General features: G+C 39.0%; 1 protein-coding gene across 1 annotated transcript in view; it reads left to right on the top strand.

Annotated features, from left to right (window-relative positions):
* LOC139459884 (contactin-5-like) overlaps nt 1-12,133 on the top strand; it is a 54,934-nt gene extending 42,801 nt beyond the window's left edge. The window contains exons 29-31 of the mRNA XM_071241598.1: nt 126-228; nt 1,656-1,756; nt 2,622-12,133. Of these exons, the coding sequence (XP_071097699.1) occupies nt 126-228; nt 1,656-1,756; nt 2,622-2,780 (363 nt within the window). The 3' untranslated portion in view covers nt 2,781-12,133. The remainder of the gene's footprint in view (nt 1-125; nt 229-1,655; nt 1,757-2,621) is intronic.
* Nucleotides 12,134-14,566: the final 2,433 nt, after the last annotated feature.

Below are 14,566 nucleotides of genomic sequence, written 5' to 3'. Positions count from 1 at the left end.
TGGTGATGTCGAAAAAAACCTTTGAGGAGGATCATTGAGGAGGACTGAGATCTTACCAATAACTGTGTGTTTCATCCAAGGGTAATATCCACGAGTTCCATCACCATTGACCTTTTTGTTCCCAGGTCCCACCGGCTTCATCCCCTGGAGGCGTCAAGAGGTCAGGCAGCTTCTTCCGTAGCTTACGCAACAGCATCTCTGGCGACTCGGTGTTTGCAATCTCCTCAGGTACAGCGTCCACCGACTCAGGTTTATACACTGTAAATCTTGAAATTAACGTGAGCGTGAATCAAATGCGAAAATGCATTATTAAACATCACATTTATAACAACAATAAGCCATTTTGGATAGGAGAAATACCAACTTAGACATACCCTGAAAACAAACAGCTATGTATTCAACAACACTGATTTCAACTTTACTTTACTCAGTGCTAATAAGCGGTGCTATTTGGTGTGTGATTGGATTCATGTAAGGATGGATTACGGTGTGGATTCTTCTGAAAAAATGACAGAAGACATTTCTTTTATACATAAATCCACTGATGCTTGAGAGGAGGTGGGTGTCACATTCATATTGAGTCGCATTTTTGGCTAGGGGCCAGTGGTCGCATTCTTTTGGAGACGCATTAGTTTCACAGTATTCACTGCCAAAAGAAAAGCGAATCATAGAAACATATGGAGAAATGCCTATGTTAAGGAGAAATGTTTCCAATGTATACTACTTAATGACAAAACTAATAATCAGTCAAGTGTTGCCACTGTGTCCTTATTCTTATCACAATATTCTGCACGTGATTTCCAAACTTTACACGCTAATCCTGCACAAGACAAATGGTGCGTCTTGAGTAATGGATCTATGATGTCTCAAGTGATGTGTTTTTGACTGTCGGTTCTCACAACATAAGAGTATGTTCATTTGTGCATCGAAAAATGTAATATTTCTTGAATATGAGTAATTCTTCATAAATTTACACCATGTGTTGTATTCGAGTTTCTTTTGTTGGTGATGATATAACGTCATCTCTGTGGTGATTCCGGGTCAGAATTGGTGAGAGGTGCCTAAATTATTGGGTCATCAGGGTTGGTGACTGGGTTGATAGTGTGTCATCGTAACACATTTTCTGTAAGATTTCTAAGAGTTGTTAATTTAGCAAATGTCCTTCAACTATATTCTATTCATTTAATTGTACTCAGGACCACAAGGCCAAAATACTGAATGAGTGAGTGAGTATGGTTTTACGCCGCTTTAAGCAATATTCCAGCAATATCACGGCGGGAGACACCAGAAATGGGCTTCCCACATTGTACCCATGATGGGAATCGAACCTGGCCTTCGGCGTGACGAGCGAACGCTTTAACCACTAGGCTACCCGACCACCCAAATACTGAATGAAAACTAATCTGTCTGTCATGGCATGCATCATGTTCATGCTTTCAACCTCTGGTATGTCTGTCCCAAACTTAATTGTTTCCTGGGATATTGTTGTGATTGAACTGTTATGATGTCTGGCATAAAATAACATTCAATCCCTGTATATTGATGCTGAGTAGATGAAGTTTATTCTCGTAATTGGGGACAGTCTCTGAAATCATATTCAGTTTCATGACAGGATTATTTTCATTTCCTAATTTTAATTTACAAATTTTGTTCAGGTTCAGGCTTTGAGAACCCGTCCTATTTTGATGAGCGTATGTCGGCGACGCTCCCCCGGCATGGTGTTCCATCAATGACAGCAGACCAGGTGTATTCAGAGGTGAGGAGAGTTGTCCTTGTCACATGACACTTTCATGTCCTAAGCTGGAGACCGCCTCAGTGGTCTAATGGTAGAGCGTCCGCCCGGAGAGCGGAAGGTCTGGGGTTCGATCCGGCCACGTCATACCAAAAGACGTTAAAAGATGCTACTTGTTGTTACCCTGCCTGGCGCTCGGCAATAAGGGGCTAAAACAAGGACTGGTCGGCTCGGAGTCAGTATACTGTGTCTGAGTGGGGTATTCATGTTAAACTGCGGCATGGTATCTCAGTGTGCTAGCACTATAAATCGGCATCAGTCCAGACTAGTACAAGCAGCCACACACACACACGTACACGTGAATGCACGTCGCTGACTTGGTTGATGCATATCATTGTATCCCAATTGCACATGTCAATGCTCATGATGTCAATCACTGGTCCAGACTCGATTATTTACAGACTACCATCATATAGCTGGAATTTTGCTACAACTAACAAACATATAAATGATCCTGTTACAAATACATGTATGTGGATTCCAGGTAAGAATATTGGTCCCGAGCAACCTCTGCTTGTCACAAGAGGCTATGGGTTGGAGGGTCAGACTCGGTGCTTTGGTTGATTGCATATCCATATCTCAATTGCATGGATTAATGGATTGTCTTGTTCAGATTCGATCTATGCAATTGGGATACGATGACTCGCATCAACCAAGTCAGCGAGCATGACCACCCGATCCCGTTGGTTGCCTCTTACGACAAGCATGGGTTACTGAAGACCAATTCTATCCTGGAATCTTCACAGGACAATGGGTTTATCAATTTGTGCCACAATTATAGTCTGTCACAGAGGCCGTCTTTAGAGTTCTACTGACTTCATTCTTTCAGACGGAGAAGAGTCAGCGAAAGAATAGGATGCGCAGCGAGAGTGCTGCTGCCATTGCCATCATGAGGAGCAGCGGTAACCTAGCGATAGCATCCGATGACACTGACTCACTCATACACAACGAAGCCATCGTAGTTTACAATGAGAGGACCGCGCTGTGACACTCGACGTCTCCGTCACAGTGGTCATCTACCACCTCTGCACTAACTGCTGGTGGTCAGACCTACATATACATGGGCTTACGAACAAATGTGATATATTAACAGTGCTACTGATATATGTTTTCATGTTGAAGAATACTCAGTTCTCGTATATAATAATATAATTGAGGAGGGTGCCTGACTTCTGCATAAAGGACAGGAATATGGTATAATATGAGCTTGTGGGGGATAGCCGTTTTCATCCATGAACTCCACAGGAGATATCGCTTGGGTGAGATCAAGCCATATCTTCTAATCTCTAATCGTTGTGCCACTGATGCTGTAGCTTTACTATCTACACTCAAGCAGGGGTCCAGAAAATTTAAAATCCCAATCGGACATTTGCATTTAGACCACGCCCCCTTCAAATAGCGTATTTTAGTACGACTTTTCACACACATTACAAGTTGTTAGATCTACGTATTCATAAAATAATGAATTATGAATTGTTTCAATTTATATTGTTTAATTCACCGGACAATTAATAATAAAAATATCATTTTAGATATATATGGAAAACATACGTCCGGCGCATATGACAATTTCCGGACCCCTGCACTCAAGACACAGCTTTTTACTGTTTACAATGGGGCTGGCTGTCGATATGGATCCTACAGATCGATAAACAAAATATTGACTAATTATCGATAAATAGCAGAGAAATAACTTTCAACAAATATGCAAGAAAGTCCCGAAAGAAATCAACATATTTCATGCCACTGGTGAGCAGTGACACATATATGCATGGATAACTTTGTGGACATTTGAGATACAACCAAAACAGGTGCTTTCTGACTTCAACGATTGAAATAATTGACAATCACAAGTCTGTTTCGTTAAATCTAAACTTTATTTCATCACAATAGTTTGTATCAGTTATTTTCAATGACATCGATTTCATATCGAGGATTGTTAATGTTTCTTTCCATCAATGATAATTCCGATTATCAATCTTCTAAGCCAGCCCTAGTTTACACACAGTAAAAGTTGGAAGAATGACTTTGGATGATTAATAGAATCTCACCTTCGTGTCTTCGAAGCTCAAATATCCCACGACGCATTGATCAAAGTAAAAATATCCTCAACTAGACTCGGATATTTGAATCTTTATCATTTTTTACCTTTGAAGATACTCGGGTGATGTTCTCTATTTCTTTTGGGTACGAGCTCAGCTGATGATTTATTTATGGAGTGTTGCTCGTGTTTGCTTTATCAGGATCATCTTGAGGTCACATAGTCTTGTGTTCATCACGTCATTTTTCCAGTAGGAAGGCCATGCCAGTTTTGTTTTATAGATTTTCGGAGGGTAATTTGCCAAGTGTAAGATGCGAAGAAGTAGATAAGGCCCTGTTGAAATTGAGAATCATAATTGTTGTTATTCCCCGGTATATATTCAGGAGATTATTATGAAATAACTTAGAGGGCAGTTTTTGTTACTTTCTTATCATGTTTTTATTGACGTTGAAACAAGAGTCTGATGACCATGCTCATTATCTTTGTATAATAAGCACCAGTTTGATGTTAGAAATACATGATTTCTTTGGGATTGAAAAACTGTCGGGGCCAATTTCAGGTGGTTAACTATAAGACAATACACTGTATTGTTTGTTCATAATATTGGTCATACTGGTTGTTGAATATGGACATACATTATACAATTTGGTTAATGAATGATTCATCGATCAGCAGGGAGATTCTGTTTTTAAGACACTGATCAAATTCAGGGTTACTGATGGATGTCCACTTCAACAGAACATCCAGTGTGGTAGGTGATAGGGACATAGGAAATAGCTGATGTATGTATTGTAACCAAGATAGAGATGCATGTCTCAGACATCTATGGTGTTCAGGAATAGTTACTTTTGGGGTGCAATTTGCCATAATGTATGCTAGCTTTGCCTTTGGGAAACTTTGAAGTGATGAAGTGTAAGAGAAGTGTCATTCCTACCTGTTTGCTGACTTTGTTTTGCTGTAATGCTTTGTTGAGCAAGCTTGTATTGTTCATATCAGAAGTCTTGAAATGAGTCACCAGACATCAGCCCACAGTTCTCAAGATCATTGGCCATGTGGACCAGGTTTTTGTGCACATGTTGCCAATCACAGATCTTCACACAGAGGACAATGGATTTTTGTGCACATGTTCCCAATCACTGACCTTCAGACCTGGGACAATGGATTTTTGTGCACATGTTCCCAATCACTGACCTTCACACCAAGGACAATGGATTTTTGTGCACATGTTCCCAATCACTGACCTTCAGACCCGGGACAATAGATTTTTGTGCACATGTTCCCAATCACTGACCTTCAGACCTGGGACAATGGATTTTTGTGCACATGTTCCCAATCACTGACCTTCAGACCTGGGACAATAGATTTTTGTGCACATGTTCCCAATCACTGACCTTCAGACCTGGGACAATGGATTTTTGTGCACATGTTCCCAATCACTGACCTACAGACCTGGGACAATGGATTTTTGTGCACATGTTCCCAATCACAGACCTTCACACCAAGGACAATGGATTTTTGTGCACATGTTCCCAATCACTGACCTTCAGACCTGGGACAATGGATTATTGTGCACATGTTCCCAATCACTGACCTACAGACCTGGGACAATGGATTATTGTGCACATGTTCCCAATCATAGATCTGCAGACCTAATACAATGGAATATTGGACACGGGTACCCTGCCCCAGATCATCAGACCTAGGACAGTGGTTTTATCCTCGTGCTATATTATTATTCACATGTATCAATTTACTGGTGAGTGAGTGAGTGAGTTGGGTTTTACGCTGCTTTTAACAGTATTCGGTGAAACCCACGAGCACCGGTATGGTGCTGACAAACCTAGAAACATAATCGGGGCGAACCGGGATTTGAACCCACAATCATAGGTTTCTGGCGTGCCGAAGGGGCGCAACTCTGCACAGCGAATCGCGACGCCTAGGACGACTGGGCCACCCGTGCCCCCGGATTTACTGGTATTATACAAGGATCGAGAAGGATGATTGATGGCAACAGATGTGTTTGCTTGCTGGCATGAAGTTCATATCTCAGTGCTTGATCAATTGGTGATGGTCTTCTTAGGCATGGAAATAGGTATCTGATAGTCAATTGAATTGTGGAATTATTTAAACAGAAGTATGAAAAGATTGTTTCCTGTGTTGATGGTTGAAGACTTTACATTCTCGTCACACAGAACCTGTTGGATATCAACCTTGGTCATCTACAGACATCCATATCAAGACGATTCATGTTGTATTTCTCAAACAAAATTGAATTTTGACGGCTGAGCCCACACATAAATGGTTACTTTTGAATACTCGACTAAAGATGCTTCAAATTTCATTACTTTATTCCAGATTTGTTTTTGTGAACTTCTGTTGTATAATATATAAGTTGGGATGAAGTATGGCAACGTTTATAAAAATCTGTTGTGCAATAAATTGTTCATCTTCCCGAGGCAAGAGAGTAAACTGACTATAAAAGTCCAGTTTCCACCCTTGCCGAACTAGGCTGGTTTTATGGAGTTACATTTTGGCTGGACTAACGAGTCTATGCATAGTCCAAACAATATCGTGCACCGAAATCAAAATCTGGTTCGTAAACTGTCATGCAGATTTCGGTCGATTGCAGGATTTGCAAAGCATGTGCACCGCCAACTCGTTGTCAGCAGATATTTTCCAAATCTTTTCATGTTTTTAATCAAGGTGCTCACGTAATTTGATGCATTTCGCGATGTAAGACCCGTTTTATCACAATTTAGATCTTGATTATCGATCAGATCATTCTGCCTTGGCGCCACCATTTTGTGTGAAGAAAACGCAAGTGATATGAGAGGTGGAATCTGATTGGTCCATAGGAGAGGCTTAGAGGGGACATAACTGGTAATAGCCACTGGTGGCGCTATGATCGAGCCCAGTAATTCCAGCCTAGTTCGGCAAGGATGGAAACTGGACTTTTAGAGTCAGTTAACTCTCTTGCCTCGGGAAGATGTAAATTGTTCAGAAAGACTGACATAAACATGTGTCCAGTTTCATTACATCATGTACCACTCAAAATAAGTTAAGGAACACGCCATGTTGTCACATTACTACTGTTAATCTGTCATGGTAGTAATATGAAAGAATCAGGTGTTCTTTAACTTCTTTTGAGGAGTATTCATCTGTTGCTGTTCTTTCTGCAAGAGAATTATAAGATATGGGAATGTCTTTTTTATCTCAGCATTATGACACATTTTATATAACAAGTGCTTTACATTTCAGTATATTTTGTTACATTAAATACACCAAAGAAGTATTTCTTCATATTTTGGATGCTTTTTTTTCATATAGCTTCTGATCGTATGCAATATTATTTAAAATCTGTGTTGCAATTTTGTTAATTTATGAATGTACAGTAGAGTGTTAAAAACTGTTATTGTAAACAGACAATTACTTCTGGCTTCCAGTCTCTCTTGTAACCATGGTAATAAGGGTAAAAGGTCAGTTGGTTAGTCTTGTGTTTATGGTATGGCTCTTCATACTCATCACTGGGCTCAATTGTTCAATAGACACAAATTGTGATGTTCATTTTCACTGTCCCTAGCTGCGATATTGCTGGTATATTTTTAAAAGTGTCATCATGGTAAAAAACACCATCAGTAAAGCATCACTTCTTCAGTAAAAACACCTCCGTATAGAAGTATATTGTTCTGTTTTGAAACTTGATTAATTTGGGGTAGCAAATTTTTTAAAGGGTTATAATGTATTGCAAGAGAAACAGTTGTTTTATTGTTTCTGCTTGATCAAAATGAAAAATGTTAAATAAGAAACAGATTGTGTAAGACTCATGATACGTTGTTTTATTGTGTTTTCCTGTCAAGCATTGTAGATATCGGTGCCATGTGGTCAAAGGGGCAGCAACTCCATGTGCAGAGTTGTGTCCCTTTGTTGCCAGGATCCTAGTTCCGAGATGAACCTGATTGTGATACATGACCTGCATGCTCTCACAGGTTTCACATTAAAGTCTACTCCGTGCCTCACATAACGCTTTCCACCCCATCATGTAACTGAAATGCTATTGGAAGCATTCTTAAAGCATACAATGTGTTTTCTTCTACTGTGTTTATCCTAGTCGTAAAGATGTGATATACAAGTATATTTATCAGATGTGCTATATAGATGTATATATACACCATGCAATGGAATATTCATGTAATTATGCTATTAATGCTGAGAATGTTGTTATGAAGCCTTAATGTGCAGAGATGAGTGAGTATGTAGAGTTAGTGTATATAGTTAGTGTACATATCAAGCCTGTCACCTAGGACAGAAGTGTGGGACCACCTCAAACGTCCTCTCAAAAACCATATGGAAAAATGACTGAATTTGCAACATTTGATCCAACATCTAGTCACTCTTTGTTAATGGATTAATTAAATTGATGTGTTTCGTCTAAATTTGATAAATTATCCTTGTCAGAAGGTCAGATTTACCAAAACCTAAAAGTTTCAATGTATCAAAACCTGAATAGCTTAAATTGGAATTATTTTATATTATTTGTGGTACATTCCAATAGTAATTTCATCTCTTTTGGTCTGAGCTCATGACCATTGGTCACAATGATTTATTGATTGATTTAGTACCATTGAATATGTTGTACCATGCTCACAATGATTGACACAGCAACTTAGTACTATTGAATATGTTGTGCCATGCTCACAATGATTGACACAGCAACTTAGTACTATTGAATATGTTGTGCCATGCTCACAATGATTGACACAGCAACTTAGTACTATTGAATATGTTGTTTATACAAACATGCTCATAGAGTCACAATTTAGCACCGTTTGTGATATGCAAATTATTTTTGAATGCGTGAATGATTTGTAGTGTGTGACAGTCATGAAGTCAAGAATTGTACAAACTTAGGTTGAGATGCTATATTGTGGCCTTGCTGTCACTAAACGTCCGAGTCAGCACAAAGTCTATGCACACAGCTTTTTTTATGTCTCTGTACATGTCTAGTTTGTATTCTATATAGAGGTATATGGAATAGTCCTATCTGAAACAGTTGGTCTACTCAGACAGTAGACGTAACGCCAATGGTTGGTCTACTCTTAAAGACAGCAGTATTAACTGAAATGACTGGGGGGAGGAACTTGCTATTCTATCAAACAATAATTCTTTACTTGGCCGTAAAGTTTGTCATCAATTTCAATTATCAAATTTATTCCCTGTAAAAAGGGAGGCCATCTCACTGTAATGTGAGAAACTAACATAGACTGCATGGTAAATGAATGGGCGGTCTGTGAGAAGAGGTGTTAAGTGAGGCTATAGATGAGGACCAGTTGTATGAAAACTTGATTAAGAAGTCTAAAACCCCAATTAACTAAAGGGGCATTAAATTTTGTCATATCAAACTTTTAGTGACCCAATCCGTACATACAGGCCATTAACTTACTGAAGGTTTGTGGGCACCATCATCAAACCAACCATGCATATCAATAGGAGCTCATACATAGATAAAAGGGTGTGATCGAGACAAAACCTGTTTTCTTATGTGTTTTGCCCCCGAAACATGTGATGTACATCACAAAATGAACGTCCGAAGTTATACTTTTGTGTTTATGACTAACCCACAGTCCAGAGTACTGACATCACTCATGCCGACTGTCTGACAACAGGAAGGAGAAAGTGTTGTTTGCTAAAATGGAATTATGGTAAATTGTATGGGAATACTGTAACTTAATGACATAAATTTTACGCTTAAATTATCACTAGTTAATGACAGTTATATGATGGCTTTGTATTACCCATTTTATTGCCACCTTTATCAAATGAAACTTTTCCAATTTAATGCACCATGGAATTATGGTAAATTGTATGGGAATACTGTAACTTAATGACATAAATTTTACGCTTAAATTATCACTAGTTAATGACAGTTATATGATGGCTTTGTATTACCCATTTTATTGCCACCTTTATCAAATGAAACTTTTCCAATTTAATGCACCATTAGTGTTTAACGAACCCATTAATTAATGAGGGTTTGTCACAACCGGGCCAAGAGGGTCGTGTCCATATTTCAGTACAGGAGTTGATGGCTGTGTTTCAAAAAGGTCTGGCTGTTGTCTTCAGGAGGGGTGAGGTGGATGGGACGTGTGGGATTCATGTGCACATTTTTTTCAGAACAGGAGCGCAATGTTTCGTTTTAAATACATGATACATTAGAATTACTGCATTTACCTGATAATTTATCACTTTTTGAAATGAAAATTGTGTAATTCTAGGCTTGTTCTATGTCTGTGTTTTGGGGGAACTTTTTCAAAGAAATAGAGGGAACAGGTTTTAGTCCAACTCACTCACTCTCTCTAAAGACATGGTCAGTTCTTTACATCAGCTTCCTTTACAATGTACATACCATCATGTTACTGAACACCTACCTGTACACTTTACAATGTTCACAATTGTGGCCAGGTCTAATACAGTCAGTGTCTAAATTCAGTCAATTTGGAAAATGATGTTATAGTGAACACAATTCCTCGAAATAATTGTTTTGAATTGACTGAACAAATTGATATATTTGACAGATTGATATAATTCACTTTTAGCGGTAGTCTTGAGAAAATGATTCGGACAAGATTATATGACCTGACCCAATGTTCCAAACAAAGACACTGGTCTTCAGAAAGTATCATGGTTGAGTTAGTGTTTGAATGGTGACATTACTTGGTTAGGTGACAATGACAGCAGGGTGAGCCGTAGAAGTCTGCTTTGTCCAGTTCGAGCAGAATAGCACCGAGGCTGTGTAACAGTCCTCTCACAAGGCCTTGTTTGGTAGAAGCGTTGGAGAGACATGGCCTGTATGCAGCCTATACATGTTACGGTTGTGCTTATGTCTATGTGCCTAGCTTTTCAGTGCTGTCCTGTTCAGTGTTGATGTAAATGTTCAGTTGTACCCCTCGTGCACCATGTAATGTTCAGTGCTGTGCCTATAAGTACACGATGACGACGTACATGTTCAGCTGTGCACCTCGTACAGTGTAATATTCAGCTGTACATCTCGTGCGCCATGTAATGTTCAGTGCTGTGCCTATAAGTACACGATGACGACGTACTTGTTCAGCTGTTCACTTCTTGCACAATGTAATGTGCCCTCGAGTACACATCGTCACTACTTCCGAGGTATGTCTGTACACACCACGTTCCTCCATCACCCATGATTACATTGGGCCGGGATGCAGTGCTGTGGTGACACGTTGCCGTTTGAGTGAGCACTCGTTGGTCACAGGACTCGTGGTTTTCCTCGCTAGAAGCAGGCTGTTGCTTGATTCCTTGGTTAAAACCAGCTAATATAACACTTTTGTTTTCATGAGTATTGGGGGAACGTAGTTTAAAAAGTCTGGTAAAGTATGGACGATGATGAGTCTGGTTTTCAGCTCTATGCCTACGTGTACAATGTCTGCTTCTCAGCGCTATGCCTACCTGTACAATGTCTGCTGTCCTGAGCCTTGCCTATGTGTACAATATCTGCTTCTCAGCTCTACGCCTATGTGTACAATGTCTGCTTCTCAGCTCTACGCCTACGTGTACAATGTCTGCTTCTCAGCGCTATGCCTACCTGTACAATGTCTGCTGTCCTGAGCCTTGCCTGTGTGTACAATATCTGCTTCTCAGCGCTATGCGTACATGTACAATATCTGCTTTTCAGCTATGCTTACGTTTACAATGTCTGCTTCTCAGCTCTACACCTACGTGTACAATATCTGCTGTTCTATGCTATACCTACGTGTACAATATCTGCTTCTCAGCGCCATGCCTGCGTGCACAATGTCTGCTGTCCTGAGCCTTGCCTATGTGTACAATATCTGCTTCTCAGCTCCACGCCTACGTGTACAATGTCTGCTTCTCAGCTCTATGTACATATTGTCTGCTGTTCAATAATGTGCCTATGTCTACTCATCGGGGCTGTGTCCATGCGTAAATTGTCTTTTCGTGAGTGTTGTGCCTATGTGCATTGTCTGCTTTTCAATGTTGTGCCTATGTGTACAATGTTTACTGTTTGGCGCTGTACGATGTACACATCGATGGTTCTTCAGTACTGTGTCAGTGTGAACACTGTATTATGGTAAGCGCTGCACCTATGTGCACATGTATTACGTTCAGTGCCATAGCTATTAACACAGTGTGTTGTGTAATCGCTGAAAATTATTTACACATGTATCTTTGGAACCATTGTCATTCCATGAGTCAATGTGCACACATATTCTGTACATTTTATCACTTTACACAGTTTTAATAAAACATCTTTTATTGCATTTCGTCATCTGTACTTTTTGGTTGACTCTACCAGTGGTATCAGTGTTGACGTCCAATTAATCCGTGAAGATTCCGGGGTAGAATCTAAGCTTTTTATAATTTGTTCGTTTTCAGCTGACATAAGTCTTATAAAATTCTCAATAGAGGGAGGGGTAACGAGACGCTTGGGAAAAGAGTTTCTTCTTGCTCTAGAATACTGATCACAAATCATAAGAACATGGAATTCATCTTCAACATGGTCATGTCCCTTCAAAAACAGAAAGTGCAGACACGTTCATAAAGTGAGATGTTGTTGTGACGCCCCAGTTCAACAGCAAGTCTGAAATTATTACACTGAAACATGGCTATAATTCTACGTTGGTAAGAAGACATATCACAAGTAATATATGATTCCACATCTAGTAATGACTTGAACTGTGAGTAGTAATTGCATTTCGTTGATGATGTCAGGGAAAAGTGCCAATATTGAGTGAGGCAGTCTTCGTTTAAAATCTGTCATGAAATATTGCAAGTTACCAATGTCTTGGCTTAGCCAAACAAAACCAAATCCAAACTGGAATAAAATCATTCTAATATGTGATGCCCATGTAATTTCAATGCGTCGTTTATGGACTGAAGCCAGAACATTTATCAGGCAAGTGATCAACAACTAGGAATGACATAGTGGACACACACTGCAGTCAACCACCATGTTGTTATAGAAAAACCTTTTGTCACAATGTCACCTTTGTTTATTTGTTGTGTTCGTTCATCTTGGAAAATGTAACTCTTAGCTATAAAAATGTCCTGCCCATTTGTTGATCATTTGCTTGATAAAGGAACCAGCATCTACTGAAATGACTGAAGAAAGAAGTTGAAATCCACGAGTCAACTCTATTTTATGAGGGGCGATTGATCGGTCTTGAGCAATCCATGCGCTGACACCTCAGAAATGAGGGCTTTTAAAGTTATAATGCTATCTAACTTGTCTGATGGTTTGACGTTTGTTTGTCAAAGAAAAATCTTTATGATTTGTTAAATATAATTGACACTGAAAATGTCAAGCACTTTACCAAAGGGTATTCAAGTTATGACAAATGTGATTTTTTTATTGCAACTAAAATTTTCTTTTGGAAATTCTTGTTTCATGATGCCAAGAAGACTTTTATACATACCAACTGAGTGTGCTATTGTGATAGCATACACGGGAAAAATAGGTTTACAGTTGTACATGGATGCGCAAAATAAACCACATAAGGTGACATAAAGTCTTGGGGTGTGGCTGACGGGATACATCTGACAAGGGTAATCCTGTATACAGGGACATTTCTTTTCACTCCACCCAGAAGGCTGAGGCATATGGAACATGATATGGACCTATACTGACGGAATGTTCAAAAACCCATCAAATAATCAAGGATGTTAGATCCAAGGCTGGTGATGACCTGCATTTATTTTGAATTTTTGTACATCGCATTGACTGATGGACGAAGACCTGTTGACCACAGTTCACAAAGGTTCCTGTTCCGTTAAAGACATGCATGAGCGTCATTGTCACGCACCTGGGCATACTGCAAGAGACATTGAAAGTCCTGCCAGACTAATTAAACATTATTTAACTGGTGAGAACCCAGGAAAAAATATGTATGGTAGGATATTCTCCATGTACTCTTCTCTAACAGAACATAACTGCCAGAACTGTCAATGTGCCCTATTCCTTTTTCCAAAGATATTAACATTCTTTGGGTAATTCAACAGCGTAAGGGCCACACTGGTTCTTGTGATTGAATAAGCAAAAGTTTCATGTACTGTTACAAGAAATTGATGTTTAATATTCATATTACAATAATATTTTAGAATTGTTTTGCTTGGAAACAAAACACTTAATGCACAAGATTACTGTCCAAGATTACTGAGTTTTGTATGTACATGTTAAGGATCTTATCTATTGACTCATTATTCATGGGATACTAAAATTAAATAATGACATCAGATAGTTACTTATTCACATAATTGATGTTCAGGTGAAAGGTAATAATTGTTGCATGAAATATGTTTACACAAAAGATAATAATTGAAGTTTGATCAATAACACTGTGCTGATGCATTGACCAATATTTAGTGTCCATACATGTGGGAAATAATACCAACTAATAATAAAATTATAACTTAAAGTTTTAAAAGCTGTGAACAGCTGTACATGATTAAACATTTACAAATCTTTAATCAATACGTAATCATGGCGGTCTTCATATTTATGGAATAAATGTTAAAATGCTCCGTGAAATTGTTCCCAAATCATGCTAGAATCTATAAATGTATTCTGAAAGGAAACCTATCCCAAATTCAATGTGAAACTAACACTGAAAATATATATGTAGCATTATATTGATATATCACGCACGCGCACATATCCTGTCATATTCAGCAACGCATGAATGTTATTTTGAAAC

Source organism: Haliotis cracherodii, unplaced genomic scaffold, assembly GCF_022045235.1.
Source record: "Haliotis cracherodii isolate W230 unplaced genomic scaffold, xgHalCrac1.p SCAF_13, whole genome shotgun sequence".
Classification (NCBI taxonomy): domain Eukaryota; kingdom Metazoa; phylum Mollusca; class Gastropoda; order Lepetellida; family Haliotidae; genus Haliotis; species Haliotis cracherodii.
This window is presented reverse-complemented; position numbering and strand designations above follow the sequence as displayed.